This window comes from Thamnophis sirtalis, unplaced genomic scaffold, assembly GCF_051295495.1.
Source record: "Thamnophis sirtalis isolate CommonGarterSnake01/CBP01778 unplaced genomic scaffold, rThaSir2_p1.2 scaffold_10, whole genome shotgun sequence".
Classification (NCBI taxonomy): domain Eukaryota; kingdom Metazoa; phylum Chordata; class Lepidosauria; order Squamata; family Natricidae; genus Thamnophis; species Thamnophis sirtalis.
In genome coordinates this window covers 39,827,507-39,844,823 of record NW_028261390.1, presented here as the reverse complement: position 1 = coordinate 39,844,823, position 17,317 = coordinate 39,827,507, and the positions used below count along the sequence as shown (strand labels likewise).

Below are 17,317 nucleotides of genomic sequence, written 5' to 3'. Positions count from 1 at the left end.
AACAGGAAATTATGAAAAAAAGGAGTAGGCAGCGCAATGTCTTTATATATTTGGAGTTCAAATCCCATTATGTCCAACTAGTAAAGATATGTAGAGGGCACATGATGCTCACTTTTGGACTAAAGATTTTATTATAACCAGACCATGTTAGCACAGTGGAACCTGATATAAAATTTCCCCGTTTCCACATAGTGTCAGTATATTTAAGTTTTTGTTTCAATCTCTCTCATTTTGTTTGGAAGAACTTAAAAGGGCTGAACTTTAACTATTTCATGCTTAAGTAACTAGGATTTCCACCCGGAAATTAAAATTTTATTGATAATTCATGTTGAGTTGAATCTTTCACACTTTAGGAAAACATGCTCAAACATGCCCTTAGAAATAAATCCAACACATATTTTGTTTTGCTGCCCTCTATTGACTTATCTACATTAAAATCCAAATAGATATATTTGTGCCTAGGAATTCAACTTAAGTTTTTTGTCTTGTACTTGTAAATTCACATACCTTGCTGAAAGAAGAGAAGCAGCAGAGAACGTTCCATAATGGATGGGAGAGGTAAGATAAAAGGTAGATAAAAATAAAAGGTATGATAAAAGAGCCAGTGTGGGGTAGAGGTTAAAGTGTTAGTCTAGAAACTGGAGTTCTAGTTGGCCTTAGATATGAAAATCAGCTGGGTGACTTTGGGTTAGTCACTCTCTTACTCCAAATTATTTACAGGATAATTGTTGTGGGGCAGATAGGAGGAAGGAATATTAAGTATGTTCATTACCTTAAATTCCTTCTGTGTCTAATCAAACTTGGCCAAAGAAAGCTGTTCTATTCTATTCTATTCTGTTGGATGAAACGTCCTTCTGAGTTCAGCTCCAAGTGGGGAAAAAGATACTGGCAACATAGAGGCTTCTTGGAAAGATGGTTTAATAGTGGACTGGACCACATGGCTTGAGGTCCTGGGGAAAAAGGTGATCACATGCTTCCCGATGTTGGGTAAAGAAGAGGAGATCGAGAGTTCCTGGCTTTATACTCGCTGTTTGGGCCTACCTCTCTGTTTCCTGTTCCTGTGTAAGAAATGTATTCTGTTTGGTTGTCAGACTCCCATGGGCCATGCAGGGGCAACTCTCTAGGCTATGTTTTGAGTCCCAAGTTTGGGTGAGTTACCAGATGCCATGTAGTGAGTTTCTGTAGAAAGTTAATCCTATCTTTGTTATGCAGAGTAAACTAGCTCGGAGCCCCTAATGCCCCATTGAGAAAGTGGGAGCTATTAAGAGTGAGTCTGTTTCCTGCCTCCATTTCTTATCCAGGGATATATAATATTCTGCCTTTTCAATATTTTCTAGGATATTTCATTCTTCTAGGAGAGGGGTGGGTGCTAACTTCCTACAATTCTATTCTATTCTACTCTATTCCTAATCCCATCCCATCCTTGCTTATAAAACATAATAAAGGTGGGATACAAAATATAACAAATAAAAAAATATATCCAAATTCACAAAAGTTTCCTTATGTCCAATAAAGTAAGGAGATGGGGGAATTGTTAAGCCTGCATTATATGCTTATTCTACCTGCTTATCAAAAATGCTAGGGGTAATAAGATGTGGCTATCTGGTATTCTGTACTGTTAATCTTTTATGAAAGATTATTTATTTTTGGAGTGTGTGTGTGTGTGTGTGTGTGTGAGAGAGAGAGAGAGAGAGAGAGATGTTTTGTAGTGCTTACCTGCAACACCTACTTGATGAGTGGCATAAACTGGTAGTCTGCTACATCCTTCTGCTAACCAGAGAGCCAGAGTAGCTGAGTCTGATTCTGCATGGTGAAAAGTAAAGCCTTCCTGTGCAGCAGTAGCTATAAATCTGCTTTGCAGAATAGGGACATGCAGCCATACTGCTATGTGGCCTTCTGCTCGCCATTGCTTGATAGCACCTAAAGAAGAAAAATACAGCATAAGGTGTTGATGTCTGTGCTAAACATGGTAATCAGTGGTTGGCTGTCTGCCTTTTTATTTCTCTCATACTGTTTTAACAGTTGAGAAAAAAAAGCTAGTCTAAATTTCCTCAGCCTAAGATATGACGAGATGCAACTCCTAAGACACAATTTGAAAACTCTCTGTATTTGAGTTCTAATCTAGATTTTGTTTGCTTTGCATAACCCTTTGTTTTGGGGTGGAGTCAGTGACTGAGTGGAGCTGAGCATTTACTGGCTGGATGCCCTTCCTGATGCCTACATGGAGTTCACAGTAGATTTTCTTTTGGTGCCCTGATAGAAAAACATCTGCTGCTGCCTAGGATCAAACTCTCAACCTTCTGAGTGGGAAGCAAACTTCTTCATCTCTAGGCCACCTTGTTGCCACTCATTTAATCTATAAACCAAATAGAAAACAGCTGATTATATAGATGATGTTTGATCTGAAATCTGCTTTTAAATGATTTAAATAATTCATGTATTCAATTATAATTTTTTGTAAAACATTTTAGGATTTAGTTATAGTATATATTCTCAGTGGAAAGAGAATGGGGAAAGAAACAGCACTTGGCCACAAGATCATTCACACGTTTTGTTCTGAAAATTGCCTCCGGGGCAGTTTTAACAGGGAAATTTGGGAAGAGGGAGAGGGATTCTGTAGGTATTGGAATACACTGGGGGTTTTTCTTCTTTTTTTCTCTATCTATTCTGCCGTGGAACCTGCGGAGCCCTCAGAAAAGCTGCGAGCGGAGAGACCCCTCGGGGCCACTCGTCTTTGGTCCGACTGTGCTCTGTCCTCTGTCTCCCCACAAGCTTCCAGCAAAAGGCACTTGCCCTGTAGCCAGCGCCCAAAGGCGGCTTGATCCAGGCTCGCAGGAGAGCGCAGCTGAGCCAGGTGTAAGTTCACTCCGCCGAACTTATCCCGTCGCGCCCTCAACTCTGTTTCGGCCCCGCAGACGCGTCGGTGACTGCTCACGCCGCCCCGGAGTTCGGGCAGCGGCAGGAGCCGCCAGCACCACGAAAACAAACGCTGGCTGAAGGAGGACCAAGCAGCCCAGTCAGGCATGGCGGCCGCGTTGCTCCTGCAAAGGAACGCGGCGAGAAAAGACGTAGAGTTACTCACAAACTGGACTTCCGTGCGGCTGCTCCACTTGGAAAACGTGGCTCAGTCAAGGCTTTACGTACAGTTCCAAATTTCTTTCCACTCGCTACCGTGGAAAAGATACTCTGTACACGGGATGGGCGGCCGTATGGATTTAATAAATACATTTCATAGTAAAATAAATTATATCAGAGTTCGGTGTTCAGTTTCTGATCTCTGAAATCTGAGATGCATCAGATTTAGGTTCCATTTTCCAGTCTAGGAATTCTGGGAATTGAAGTTCAACACTTCTACACAGGGCCAGACTAAAAAAAAGATATTTGTTGTGGCACTTATATTTGGTCTTAGATCTTACAATATTTGTTACTTCCTTCAAAACTTCTATATACTATTATATTTATATATTATTTATTTATGATGGGAACATGACAGAAGTAAACATATAAATACAGTCCATGTAATTAGAAGTAAAACTTTCATGGGGGTATGGCAGTGGCCTTATAACTGGATTCCAATTCAGCTACCCAAGCGATCACCTCTGGGGTTGCTTCATATGCATGTTTTAGGGAACCAGCGAATGCACATTGTGGGCAATCTTGCACAAATAGAATTATAATAAGAGAGTTGGAAGGGACCTTGGAGGTCTTCTAGTCCAACCTCCTACTTATCCAATCTCTTCTTTAAAAACCTCCAGTGTTAGAACATTTAAAACTTATGGAGGCAAGTTATTTCACTGATTAATTGTTCTGTCAGGAATTTTCTCCTTAGTTCCAGGTTGCTTCTCTCTTTGATTAGTTTTCAACCATTGCTTCTTGTTTTACCCTCGGGTGCTTTGGAGAATAGTTTGTCTCCCTCTTCTTTGTGGCAGCCCCTGAGATATTGGAACACTGCTACCATGTCTCCCCTAGTCCTTCTTTTCATTAAACTAGACAAACCCAGTTCCTGCAACCGTTCTTTATGTTTTAGCCCCCGGTCCCCTAATCATCTTTGTTGCTCTTCTCTGCACTCTTTCTAGAGTCTCCACATCATTTTTACATCGTGGTAACCAAAACTAGATGCAGTGTTTAAAGCGTGGCCTTACCAAGGCATTATAAAGTGGTATTTTCTCGTGATCTTGATTTCATCCCTCTGCTTATGCAGCCTAGAACTGTGTTGGCTTTTTGGGCAGCTGCAGCACACTGCTGGCTCATATTTAAATGGTTGTCCACTAGGACTCCAAGATCCCTTTCACAGTTACTACTATTGAGCAAGTTGCCACCTATACTGTACCTGTGCATTTCGTTTTTCTTGCCTAAATGTAGAACCATACTTTTTTCACCATTGAATTTCATTTTGTTAGATATTGCCCAATATTCAAGTCTGTCAAGATCCTTCTGTATCTTAAGCCTACCTTCCGGAGTGTTGGCTATTCCAGAGTGTTATTCTGGAATGTTGGTTACAATATGTTTAAAAATCGGCATATTAGCACCACACTTGCAACAAGGGGAATCTTTCCATCCCCATTGATAGTAGGATGGAGGCATGTCTTCCAGTATCGCACCTAATTCTATTCAATTTTGATCAGAGCAAAGCAGGTCAAAACCAGGTGAGGGATACTAATGGTGAGGCCACAAGAAAGTGAATAGGTGTTTTCCAAGCTAGCCTAGGGAATTTTAATCTTGTGATGGACTGCGCATTGTCCTGGTAAATAGGAAGCCTTGTTGTTCAGCATCTTTAATCTTAGCCAAATGGCAGCTTGTTTTTTAATGTGGGCCAGTATGAGATTGACAACCAGTGCACAGGAAAGGGATGCAATCTGCCAGAAATGATACACATTGTCTGGTGGAGTTGGATATCAATCATTTGGGTGTGAGTGGTATTAAACCACACACTGGCATTCAGCTGCAGAATAAACCAAAGCCAAGGCTGTTGTTCGTAGGATGTTCTTCTCTATATTGATATTGCCATAATATATATTGATATTGCTAGAAAATATATTGATATTGCCAGAGTCTGTATTTGAAAATAATACAGACTAATATTACAAATAGGATAATCAGTTGTACTTTTAAATTTGTGCGCTGTCCTTTTAACACAGACAGAATGAAAAGACTATGTGGGCCCAGAGTTAAACTGCTGATTCTTTGCTGCCCTCTGAGCTGCCTTGTTTGCAGACATTTCATTACCTGACTGGATAATATCATCAGCGTAATTAGGTAATGAAACGTCAGCAAGCAAACAGCAGCTCAGAGAGCACCAAGCACTCCACACAGGATGGAAATTTTCTGCTATGATGCCTGTTTTATATAATTCTAATAAGCAATATAATAACAGACTGAAAAAGAGACCCGAACCTTAAACAAATGCCTCAGAATGCTGATGAAATTTATCAGAATCGAATTATGGGGAAATATTTAGGTTAAATTAATTTTGAGTAAATATTTAAAATTGAGGCTGTGATTGAACATCCACTAATCTGAAATTTGTTTCAGTGAGTGTACAGTATATGATTACACTCTAAAACGTAATCTAATACTAAGAAGACTAAGACTGTATTACTATTATTTTTATCTTCCTTCCTAGTACTTATCTCTTTCCACTTATGACAGTCATCATGTTGCTTGTATCTTTAAAATTTATATTGTTTTGTTTGTTATTAGTATTTGTTTTGATTGATTATTAGTAATCTGGGACTATCATTAAGTGTTGTATCTTGATTCTTGATGAATGTATTCTATTTTATTTTCTTTATGTACACTAAGCGTATATGCACCAAAGACAAATTCCTTGTGTACCCAATCACTCTTGGCCAATAAAGAATTCTCTTCTCTTCTCTTTTCCATTCCACTCCATTCTATTCCATTCTAATTCCATTCCATTCTGTCAAGGTTAACTAGAAACAAATTCCACAAAAAAGAGAGTAGCTAATCATTTCATTTAATACGCTGAGTTTACGATTTTATCACCTACAATTATTTAAAGTTATATCTTCTGCATGGGTAGCCGAATAAACAGTTTAATCAGGAAGTGACTAAACGAAAATAACAGCATTGCAAATCAGACCCCTATTGGGGAGAATAAAGCGAAGGCGCCCAGAGAACCTGCATTTCGAAAAGACTTCCGGCATTACATTGAACATAGCCAACTATAAGTTATCCATAGAGATACATTTTAGAACAACATCCGCTCCGTGCTACTGAGCATCTCTAGACTCTTAAAAATGAAGAGTGATATTCGGTGTAACTTCCTAAAAAATAAAAGCACATTAGTATTAGATTTTTTTTTTACGGTTGTGATCAATTTGACTTTTAAAAAAACGCCTCGAGGAGACAGGCGTTTTTTTTTAGCGCTTGAAAATTATTTTCTCAATACTGTAATAACTGCATAGGCGGTCTTGAATCGATGTTCTCTAACTCTTTAATATCTCTTCGAGCGCATTTTTTCTTCCGGGGAAGAAGCCGCGCTCGTGGTCCAAATACCAGTAAAGCGGCGCTGCTTCCGCCTTTCCAGCGTCTTCCCTGAATTCTTGCAATGTCCTCTTCCAGCAAGAGGAAAAGCAAGAAACGGCCTCCTTCGGAAAAGGACTCGGCTCTCGACGAACGAGATGCAGCCCAAGAAGCCCTCGGTTGGCAGAGTTTGTCGGTTGCAGACTTTTTGGACAAGGGTAGGATGCTGGTAGCGTGCGCGGGTTCTCGGGGATCGTTCATGCTCTCAACAAGCCTGTAAGGTAGGCTAGGTTGGGAAAGCATCGATGAATCTAAACACCGTATAGGACGGTCACTGGTTGTTGCGACAGAAACACGTGGCTCTTGCAATATTCTTACAGCATCAATCCATCACATAATAGATGTTATCTTAAGAGATAACTGCATTATACGGAAATACACCTAGTAGTTTATTCCTTTGAACGTGTAGAATTGGGAATCAAAATTCTGGCAATCCCAGTCCAAATCAAACACTATTAAGGCACAGAGGCTCCCAAATGCAGTTTGTATGTTTGTGATCATCCTTTTTCTTTTGCAATGTTCAATATAAAACTGTTATTTTTAAAATTTTCTGTGTTGAATGTTGCAGGTATCTGGAACTACATGAGATGGAATCAATTTAAAATGTTTTAGTAGGAATTTAGGACAAATGTAGATCTCATCCTCACTACCTGTCGGGAAAGCCAGAATTGCTTTGCTAGAGAGCCTCAGAATGTTGTATTCAACTGAATACAATTTCAGTTCAGGACTACGTAGCTTAAAGTTGTAATTAGCTGCTCCCATTTTGTTGTTATAATTTTTCCAAAACAGATCATGCCATGTGAATTTTCTGTAATTTCACAGTTATGGAATGTCACAGTTGGGGGCTAGGATATGCTAAATTCCTTCTGCCTGCTTAGGTAGTTTCAAGCATCTCTCCTGCCTTTCCATCCAGTTGTTGGGTAGTACTCTGTATGGCAATTTTGACTTGAACTAGTTTGTGACAAGGCTCCTGGTTCCAACATAATATACCTGTCTGCATAATGTCTACCATATAGTGATCTTTTGGAAGATACTATATCTGTCTTTAAAAGAGGGGGGGGGAGTTGGATTCTACACCAGTGTGCTCTTGTTGCCCAATGAATACATTATAGGTTTTCAACTGCTGTTAATTCAAGTAAATTCATACAGCTACACTTGTTATAGTTATTCATTTGAGGCTTGATGCAGTTCTTTTTCTTACTACTCTGCCATCTAGTGTACTTCCATGGACCATTTTGGGTGCATTAACTTTCAACATTTAACTAATTGCTTACATTATGTAATGTAAAATGCAGAAATATAATGAATGTGCAGAGCTGATTTTCTTTTCTCCTCAAACTAATATTTTCAGGACAGCATAAAATAGAACTTTAGTAGATGGGCACGGGCAATGTTTGTTTAACATGGGCAATGTTTGTTTAACATCAGAATGTTGTCATTCTTGCAACAGTTAATTGAATGGCCCAAACATGGTTTATGTTCTAAATCAAAGATATCATATTGCTTATCATGTTCTGTTCTTATATTGACTGTGGGAAGATAATCTGCCCTTTATTCTTAATGATTTTAGATCAACCAAATGATACGTACACGCATAATTGTATTTTTCTCTTTAATTTTAGATGATGACAAAGTCCCCAAAATATACAGAGGATCTTTTGTGCAATTGGCACTCAACACCATGAAGCTGGCAAATATTTGCATAGGGCGTCCAGTGCTGCTTACCAATACAAACGGAAAGCAAGAGGTAGTGTTTGTTTTCTTATCAATTCTATGTGTATTTATGCATGTAGGGGGTTTGTTTATGTAATGGTGTATTTTATTTTCCTTGAAAGGGACAACACTAGATGGATTATTTTATAGCTATATTTTCTATTGTTTTGGTTAGGTTTGCACAGCATGGCCTGTTGCAGGCTTCCCTGGTAAAAAAATTGGCTTAAGTGCAATTACACAGAAGAACCTGAAAGTGGTACCCGGTGATACGATCATGATCCAGCCTGTGACTGGTGCTGTACTTCAGGCAGAGGAAGTGGAAGTAAAGCTAGGGTATGTTGATATCCGTGCATATTACCTATGGTCAGATTTCCAATTTATTGTGACTGAGTGAATTTTGTGATGAAGGGGTTTCATGTGATCATAATGAAATGTATTTTAAAGACCTTAGGTTTCCTCATATTTAAAACTGGCATTGCATGCCAGGACGTTTACACTGCTTCACATCTGATTTCTGGAACAGAAATTTGGAACGTGTGGAGAGCACAATTGTAGCACTTTAAAGCAGTTTGTCTTTTCTTTAGATCTCATGGTGGATATGAAGAACATGTATATTTATGCTATGCACCTTCTTTCTTATTCCTCAGAATATCTTTATAACTGAAACCTGAATTGCTGAATAAATTAAGTACATTACACGTAGTGTATTTCTGTAAAGTGTAATTCCTTTGGAAAGCTTAGATTACAGACACTTTACTCTTAAAGCTGTTGTAAGGAATTTGAATGCTTCTCATTTATTTGTAAAATGTATTTGCCACCCATCTCACACTTTAGATGACTGAATGGAATTCTCATTTCAATCGTTTGGATTATCTGTAATTAACTAACTTTGTACTGTGTTGTGTAGAGAACCATAGTATGGGGGTTCAAGGATTGGTGATATGAAAGTGTTCTTGTGAATCTAATATCAAGTAAAAATATCACTGGCTATAAACCATATGAAACAAGGACCAAGATTTATTTAAAAGTAAGGCTTCAATCTGTAAAATAGTTCATATAATTCTAGTAACAAGATAAAAAGGAAGAAATTTAATGAATGAGATGTCCATTTAAAATCTCTTAGGATTCGTGCATTCTGAGTTTGAAGGAGACAAATTAACAGAGTCTCATATCTCATGGGTCTTCTGCTAGATTAACATTGCTATTTGACTGTTGAAGAATGATATTATTTTTTCCATTTGCTTCCTGGATGTTTTTTTTAATTTCTCACATTGCGCAAAATCACTAGATTCCCCCCTCCCCTTTTGTATCTTTGGTTTTCATCTTTAGAATCTCCCCAGATAATGCTTCCAAAATTCTCTTGAGAAATTTCTAGCCCTTAATGACATATCCCAAGATGGGAACATTATATAAAAGTAATTTGGTTGCAGCAGAGGCTGTCTTGGAAAGAAAATAAGCAGAAGTGAATAAGTGAAATATTTACTGGTCTTTTTGGAATGTCAGGAAAAGAAGAAGCATCAATATAAGAATATTGACAAAATTTATATTGCTGATTTCAGATTGGCTAGATATTTACCCAGAATTACTATTGTAGGTAGGTAGGTAGATAGGTAGGTAGGTAGGTAGTAGGTAGATAATTTTTACGTTTAGTGCACTCCATACTGATGTTAGCTTAATAATTTCTATTATACAAAATATTTTTAAGGCTTGGACTTAAGAGTCTATGCATTGAATTGGCAGAGACTGCATAGCAGTAGTTTCTATGAGCCCATGTAGTGATGCTAAGAACCAGTATAACAAACTTCTGCATGAGAATTGCTGTCGGAAGTAACTTTTGCAGGAACCTAATTTATTTCTTATATTGGAGTACATTTGATGTTCTTGAAATAATGATATTTATTAAATTTTAACAACAATTATTTTTTTCTTTCTTAGGGTTAAAGATGACTGTATCAGTACTGAAGACTTGTCCATTAGCCTCTTAAGAAATTTAGGTATGTGTTTAGTTTAGGTTTTCTGGTTTATATTATACTTTTACATGTTAAATACATATAAATTTCTGTCTGTCCTGTAGTCAAACATCTTGGATTTCTGAGTTTTACGGAGAACCAGTACAATCACTCTGGATTAAGAGAATCAAGAATAGAGAAAAATGCTGCATTTGAAACTTTATAACTATCTAATTTGAAGATGCTGCCTTTTAAAAATGCATAGAATATTCTCTTAAGAAGGAAAGTGCTATTCAAAAATAGGTTGTTCTGACCTCAAAACAGGCTTATTGTCACAATAAATTAATTTTGGATGCTAAAAGCAAGTATAAAAGTAGGATATGATATCCCCATTTTGATTTCAGTCATTCTAAAGAACTGACTATTATTTTATTGTTAAAGCTTACCAAGACTATAGGAAATACAACCTTTTCTAAAATTTGAGAACTGGCAATTAGATCACCAAGATCATTGCTTTTGTTTTGAAAATTATTATGTTTCTTTATGTATGGCTACCGTGTTTCCCCCAAAATACGACATGTCCTCATAATACAGCCATGTCACATTTTTCTGGTGGGCAAAAATATAAGCCCCCCCCCCCACATATAAGTCCCCTGGACAACCCCCCACCTCCGGCCAGGACAGAGCACCGCTCACCAACCTAGCAGTATCCCGAAGGTGCCAAGCTGCGGGAACCTGGGGGAAGGCAAAGGTCGCATTGCTTGGCACCTTCCGGATACCACTAGGTTGGTGAGCAGTGCTGTGCCCAGCTGAAGAGGGGGGTTGCTGGGCGGTAGCTCTCTTGTCGCAGCAGCGCAACACAACAGCCATGAAGCAACCACACGAGCAGCCACCCGGCAAAACCCCTTTGCAGCTGGGCACAACGCTATTCACTGACCTAGGGGAATTGCCAAGCCACGCGAGCTCCTGTTCGCCGCTGCCCGGTTCCCGCGGCTTGCCGCCTTCCAAATGCCAGTGAATGAAACTCTGCACAGCTGGAGAGGGGGGTTGCGCGAGCGGCTGTTCCGCTCTCGCTCACCCACCTCTCGGCCTCAGGATGCATGACCCAGCTCTCATTATGGAGCCAGGGCACCTCCACCGCCACCGCCATCCCAGCCTGACTTTTTCCACGGCTTCCAACCCGAGTCTTTCGGCAGTGGCCACTCTGGGTGTATGCTCTATGGCTGTACGCTCTGCAGGCAACTGGCCCACAACCATAGAGCATGCGCCCAGAGCAGCCACTACCGAAAGACTCGGGTTGGAAGCCGCGGAAAAAGCCAGGCTGGGATGACAGCAGCGGTGGAGGTGCCCTGGTTCCATAATGAGAACGCCATTCACTGGCATTTGGAAGCCGCCAAGCCATGGGAGCCGGGCTGCGGCGAACAGACGCTCACGCAGTGAATGGCACTGTCCCTGGCTGCAAAGGGGGTTTGCCGGGTGGCTGCTCGTGAGTGTGGTCGCTTCATGACTGTTGTGTTGCGCTGCTGTGACAGCCATTCGTCCATGAGGCTATGCCCGGCTCTTTGGGAGCCCACTCGCAAGAGGGCAGCCGCCCAGCAACCCCAAAACAATAAACCCTCCCCCCATAATAAAGCCCAAGCCATATTTTGTAGGTAAAAAGAAAATAAGACCCTGTCGTATTTTCGGGGAAACATGGTATTATTAACAGATACTTTTATGCAATAATAAACGAAGACTATGTGAGAAATCTGATTGGTTTTCTTAATCTTCCTTTTGCAGATGGAAAGATAGTATTGCCAGGAAATTTCCTGCAAATTACTTTCTATGGCCGATCTTGTGATCTAAAGGTTACAAAGGTGAAAGGAATGGATGGTGTGTTGCAGGAAATGCAGGATGTTTTAAAGATACCACAGGAATTACCGCTGGAGAATTTGACCAGTAGTCATTTCAATATATCTATTGAGTTTGGAAAACTAGTAATAACAGACAATGACGTATCTACCAGTACTCCATGTAAGCATGAGGATCATATCATATCCATGAATGATTCTTTAAATAGTATGGGGCATGAAGCATTGAGTCCTGATCCAGCAGCAGAGATCCTTGATGGTGATGAGTCTAACTTTCATTCTGAATCAATCATATCACAAGACTGTGAGAAAGGTTTTGCAGGTGAAGGATTACCTTTGACTGATAAAACAGGACTGACACAGAATTGGGAAACATTTTACTTCATATCATCAAGGACAAGGGTCAGTTTCATTCAACCACAAGTCAAAAAGACAGAAGAGTACAATCTTGAACCAAAAGCTACTTATGATTCAATAGGTGGACTCAGTAACCAGCTGAAAACTATAAAAGAAATGATTGAGCTTCCTTTGAAGCAGCCTGATCTATTTAGAAAATATGGTAGGATATCTATGATATAAAAATGTGATATAAATTACTTTGTACTTCATTTTGTAACCCTGTAAAATAATATAAGACACAATTTAAATGCCTTTGTTTTTCTTAAAATGGCAGATCTTATACTGCTTTTAGTATTTTGCTTCACCTGCCAAGTACTGTACAATGATTTAATTGGTTTTTTTGTCTGTCACGTTTTGCTTAACCATAGCTTGTTAAATAAGCGGGAATGTATTAATGGCCTAAATCAGTTTTTCCAAATATTTTTTCTGTGGTGGCATCCAAAAAACTCCTCTTAGAATTGGGCAGTTTTCTTTATAGTCCATATCGGCGAAAGAGTAGCAAAATATTTCTATGTTAACTGTCATGAAAAAGCAACTCTCATGGTTTTTAAAAGCTAATGTATAAAAGTTTACACAGACATTTTCAATTATTTTAAGTTAAAAGATACAAATAGACAGCAGTAGTTAAAATGGCTCTTAGCAACAAAAATTGTGCTGTTGATTGTTCAGTTCCTTACAAATACTGCCATTTGGGATGCTTCTAAAAATAATTATGACACATTTCATATATAATACAGTATTTCATTAGTAATTTAATGTTAATATAGGGATAATTTTATTATTATGATTATGAACTTTTAACTTTATACAATGTCCAAGAATTAAATTCAGTTCTTTGCTGTTTATGTGTGACACTGAAGGAATCCCACCTCCAAGAGGAGTGCTATTATATGGCCCTCCAGGTACAGGAAAAACGTTGCTAGCCAGAGCAATTGCAAATGAAGTTGAAGCTCACTTCTGTACAGTTAATGGCCCAGAAATAATAAGCAAGTAAGTGCCCTTCATTGATTTATTTCAGTCTTGCTTTATCTAAATTTAAATTAGCAATGTACTTACTGTATTTAAAATACAGTGTTTCTTTGCTACCCAGATAGGATACAGCTACATCTGTAAATGTAATGAAGGACCTATGACAGTGATGGGCAACCTTTTTGGCGTGGTGTGTCAAAAATCGGCAAAAAATCGAGCATAACTCGCGTTGTGTGTCACTTTGACAAAAACATAATTTTGCGCAATTTATAGTTTAAACTACAAAAATGTATAATTGCAATATATAATTGTATTTAATAAACCAAAAACAAATTATTTAACATACCTGCTTAGTAACTTCTTTGTTAAGCGCTTTTGCATGCTGAGCTATGGAGTGAGCAATGCTCAAACTTGCAGAGTTTAAATTTGTAGAGCCTTTCATAAATTTAAGGATGGAGTTAGATTGGCTCTTACAAAGGTGTAGCTTCCTGGAAATGTATTCCCTCCTTTCATCCTCACTTTTTTCCAAGATCTGGGAATGATTAGTTTCAAAATGTCTATTTATATTCCACGTTCTGCTTACTACCGTTTCAGTACATAGAACGCAAAATGATCTGCCATTTTTTTCTATAATGCCATACATCTCGCTCCATGTCTCTTGAAAGGGTCGGCCACTGCCACTACCACTCCCTTTACTTAACCTTTGTTTTTTATTTTTTGGGTGCTCCATCAGTGGGCCAGTGACAGCAGATAGAATTATAGATAGCCAATTAGGGGTTAACTAGCCTAACAAGCTAACACAACCTCCCCCTCACTTATCTCAGTTATTGTGGGCAATTACAAGTCCATGGCACCCCAATAGTTGCTGCTAATGGCGCTCACAGTTCCCGTTGGCACTCCGCTGTTCCCTGCTGTGGTGCAGTCATAACCGACAGTCCCAGGAGTAGACTCTCTGTGCCGGCCTGACTGGAGAGAGGCGCGCACTGTTCCTGCGCTTCTCTCCTGCGGGTCCTCCCTCGCCGCGCTGATGACGTGTGTGCGCATGGCACGCACGTCTTACCAGCAGCCCCTGCGCTCAGAAAGGGGCGGCGGCGATACAGTAAGTGAGTGTGGGCGGGGGAGATCACACGTCCCGCCCCCCCGTTCCTCCAGCACAGATTCTTTCATCCTCGGCGGCCGTGCAGGAGCCGAGGATGAATCGCATGATATCCTGTGCGTGTCACCCCAAATGGCTACGCGTGTCAGCACTGACACGCGTGTCATAGGTTCGCCATCACTGACCTATGATGTATTTATATCAAGATGTTCACCCAATAATCTATCTGTATAGGAAACAGTATGAGGGTCACACTTTTGACACTGAATCATGTTTGATTTTTTTGTAGATTTTATGGAGAAAGTGAAGCCAGGCTACGACAAATATTTTCTGAAGCCTCTTTACGGTATGCTTCTATTCTTTCAGTGAAGTTACTTCCGATGGTTTAACTTAAGGAACATGTAATTTACCCCCCTCTAATGGCATATTTAGAGCAAATATTTTTGAGCCCTCATAAAATAGCTGCCAAGAGAGGGAGTTTGTCTATTTAAAAATGGCTGCTGGGCCCACAAAATGTTTATTTCTTAGAAGACAAAGTATTACATTCCTCCCTACCAACTCTTCTATCTTTAGAACATGCTTTTTAGCACTTCCAACTTAGCTTAGTTTTTCTTCTTGGGTAGATGGAGTTTCTTCTAAAGAAAGCATTGACTTACAGTCACCAAAAAATGAACATGCAGTTTAGTCCAGAAGCATTCTAATGATGCCAAAGGCTGGAATTTGTTTTGTTGAATGCCATATTCCCATTTACTATTTTTAGTTAGAATAATATTTTTGTAAATATTAAGTCGTGTGAATCAACATGGCTGATGGACACCAATAAGATATCTGTAGGCTGATTAGTGCTCATAAGGGTCATACTGCTTACCTAGGTAGGTAGGTGGGTGAGTGGGTAGGTGGGTGGGTAGATGGATAGATAGATAGGTAGGTAGGTAGGTAGGTAGATATAAAAGCCCATACCTCAGGATAATTGGTAGAAAGTTATAAATGACAGTGTGCCATACTGATTTTTTTGTAGATTTTATTTTCATAGCCATTGTATTTTGGTTTGTATTTTCATTGGGGTTACATTTTGCTTTCATGTTTTGGGGAAGAATAACCTCCTCTCTTTATTTCTATGATGGTTAAAGAGTGTGTATTCCAAATTTTGGCCTATAGTTAGTGTTTGAATGTATGCACTATTTTAAGATACATTATTATTCTCTTAAATTATTCAGTGTGATTTTTGGCTGTCATAGCAGGTGGCAGCACCCAACCTCTTTGGCTGATCTTGAAAAAATTAAGCAGAGTTGGACCCGATTAGTAATTTGATGGGTAATTTGATGGGATGCTACCATGATGTCAGAGGCTAGTATGAGGTTTCAAACTGGCAGCCCATGGGCTGGATGTGTCACATGCAGGCCACACCCATCCCAGCTCCGTGAATGGCAAAAACGTCATGAAACATCATGTGACAGTAATGTGATGTGGTGAGTTTGACATCCATGAGCTAGTAGATGAGGTTGAAAAAAATACCCTAAAAAAAGGCAATAGTGGTTTGAGAAGTAGGACATGACCGTATAGAATGTAGACATTGAGTTTAATTTGAGGATGTCTTTACCTTTTCATTTTATATGCATATTTATTCTAGTGTGCATATTGTAAGAGGTATGCTGTTATTTTGCTTTTAGTTGTATATTCCAAGGAACATGTTATTTCTCATTTTTATTAAGACGACCATCCATTATATTTATTGATGAAATTGATGCGCTCTGTCCAAAGAGACAAGAATCCCAGAACGAAGTTGAAAAAAGAATTGTAGCTTCATTGTTAACATTGATGGATGGCATTGGATCAGTAAGTCTCTTTGTCTCTTTGCTCATCTCTTCTGCAACTCTGGAGCACATCTTGTAACGTATACTAAATGTTTTGCTCAAGAATGCTTTGGGGAAAAATTATTTGTCAGTGAAGATTCCAGATTATGAAATAGAAGCTTACATTACATAGCAGTATTGATGTGCCTCATATGTTGTTCCGTCTATGGAAAGTGTCATGATGGAGCTATATTGTTAGGTCACACCTGTCAAACTGGTGGCCCGCAGGCTGGATGTGTCACGTATAGGCAACACCCACCCCAGCTCTGCAAAGGCAAAAAAGGGTCATGATAATGTCACATGACACTGTCAAGTTTGATACTCATGGCTTAGTTAGTAGAGTCCAGAACTAGTTAATTATGTGAAGACATTACAGTGCTGCATGGTTGGAAATTGTGCCATAGTGAATGATATATCTTATTAAAATCTTAAAGTTACCGTATATACTCGAGTATAAGCCGAGTTTTTCAGCCCACTTTTTGGGCTGAAAAAAGCCGGCTCGGCTTATACTCGAGTCTACAACTGGATCCGGCAGTGCTGTTGCCTGTTGGAGGAGGAGGGGATTCCTTCCTGCGAGACCCCGTCCAGAAAAATGCGGGGAGCGGCATTTGTGGGAACTCCAGCCGCTGCCCACCCGTGGGGAGAGAGGGAAGAGCCCCGAGCGAGCCGCCTCGGTTTGGCAACCAAACCCATCCAGCCTTTTACCTCCCGTCCCCCCGCCCGCCCGCTCGCAGCCCCCTCCCCGGGCTGGCGTCAACTCCTCCCCGTGCCCGGCCTCCAGCCGAGGCAAGTCGGTGTCTCTTTAAGCTAGAGAGAGGAGGGGAGGGAAGGCAGGGACCAGCCGGCTGACAATGGGCCGGAGCGGCTGAGTTGGAGCAAATTCCGCGGCGGAGGCGGCGTCCCAGCTCCAGCGGCTCCGAGGCGAGCGGCTTGGCCCTTCCG

General features: G+C 39.9%; 2 protein-coding genes across 6 annotated transcripts in view; one reads left to right on the top strand and one right to left on the bottom strand.

The window, feature by feature from the left end:
- Nucleotides 1-3,049, bottom strand: part of NUDT6 (nudix hydrolase 6) — a 31,906-nt gene extending 28,857 nt beyond the window's left edge. Inside the window, exons 1-2 of the mRNA XM_087724412.1 lie at nucleotides 2,794-3,049; nucleotides 1,717-1,920 (exon numbers count right to left, since the gene is read on the bottom strand). Of these exons, the coding sequence (XP_087580538.1) occupies nucleotides 1,717-1,920; nucleotides 2,794-3,025 (436 nt within the window). The 5' untranslated portion in view covers nucleotides 3,026-3,049. The remainder of the gene's footprint in view (nucleotides 1-1,716; nucleotides 1,921-2,793) is intronic.
- A 3,459-nt stretch (nucleotides 3,050-6,508) lies between these two features.
- Nucleotides 6,509-17,317, top strand: part of AFG2A (AAA ATPase AFG2A) — a 138,967-nt gene continuing 128,158 nt past the window's right edge. For 2 of the 5 annotated variants that reach the window (XR_001313175.2, XM_014059795.2), the window contains exons 1-8: nucleotides 6,510-6,704; nucleotides 8,169-8,293; nucleotides 8,435-8,592; nucleotides 10,195-10,253; nucleotides 11,988-12,617; nucleotides 13,318-13,447; nucleotides 14,812-14,868; nucleotides 16,193-16,358. Coding sequence is in view for 4 of the 5 variants with exons in the window: in XM_014059795.2 (XP_013915270.2) it covers nucleotides 6,572-6,704; nucleotides 8,169-8,293; nucleotides 8,435-8,592; nucleotides 10,195-10,253; nucleotides 11,988-12,617; nucleotides 13,318-13,447; nucleotides 14,812-14,868; nucleotides 16,193-16,358 (1,458 nt within the window). In the remaining variant the exon portion in view is untranslated. Of the gene's footprint in view, nucleotides 6,768-8,168; nucleotides 8,294-8,434; nucleotides 8,593-10,194; nucleotides 10,254-11,987; nucleotides 12,618-13,317; nucleotides 13,448-14,811; nucleotides 14,869-16,192; nucleotides 16,359-17,317 lie in introns of all 5 variants that reach the window. The other 3 variants (XM_014059792.2, XM_014059793.2, XM_014059794.2) reach the window with 3 other exon arrangements.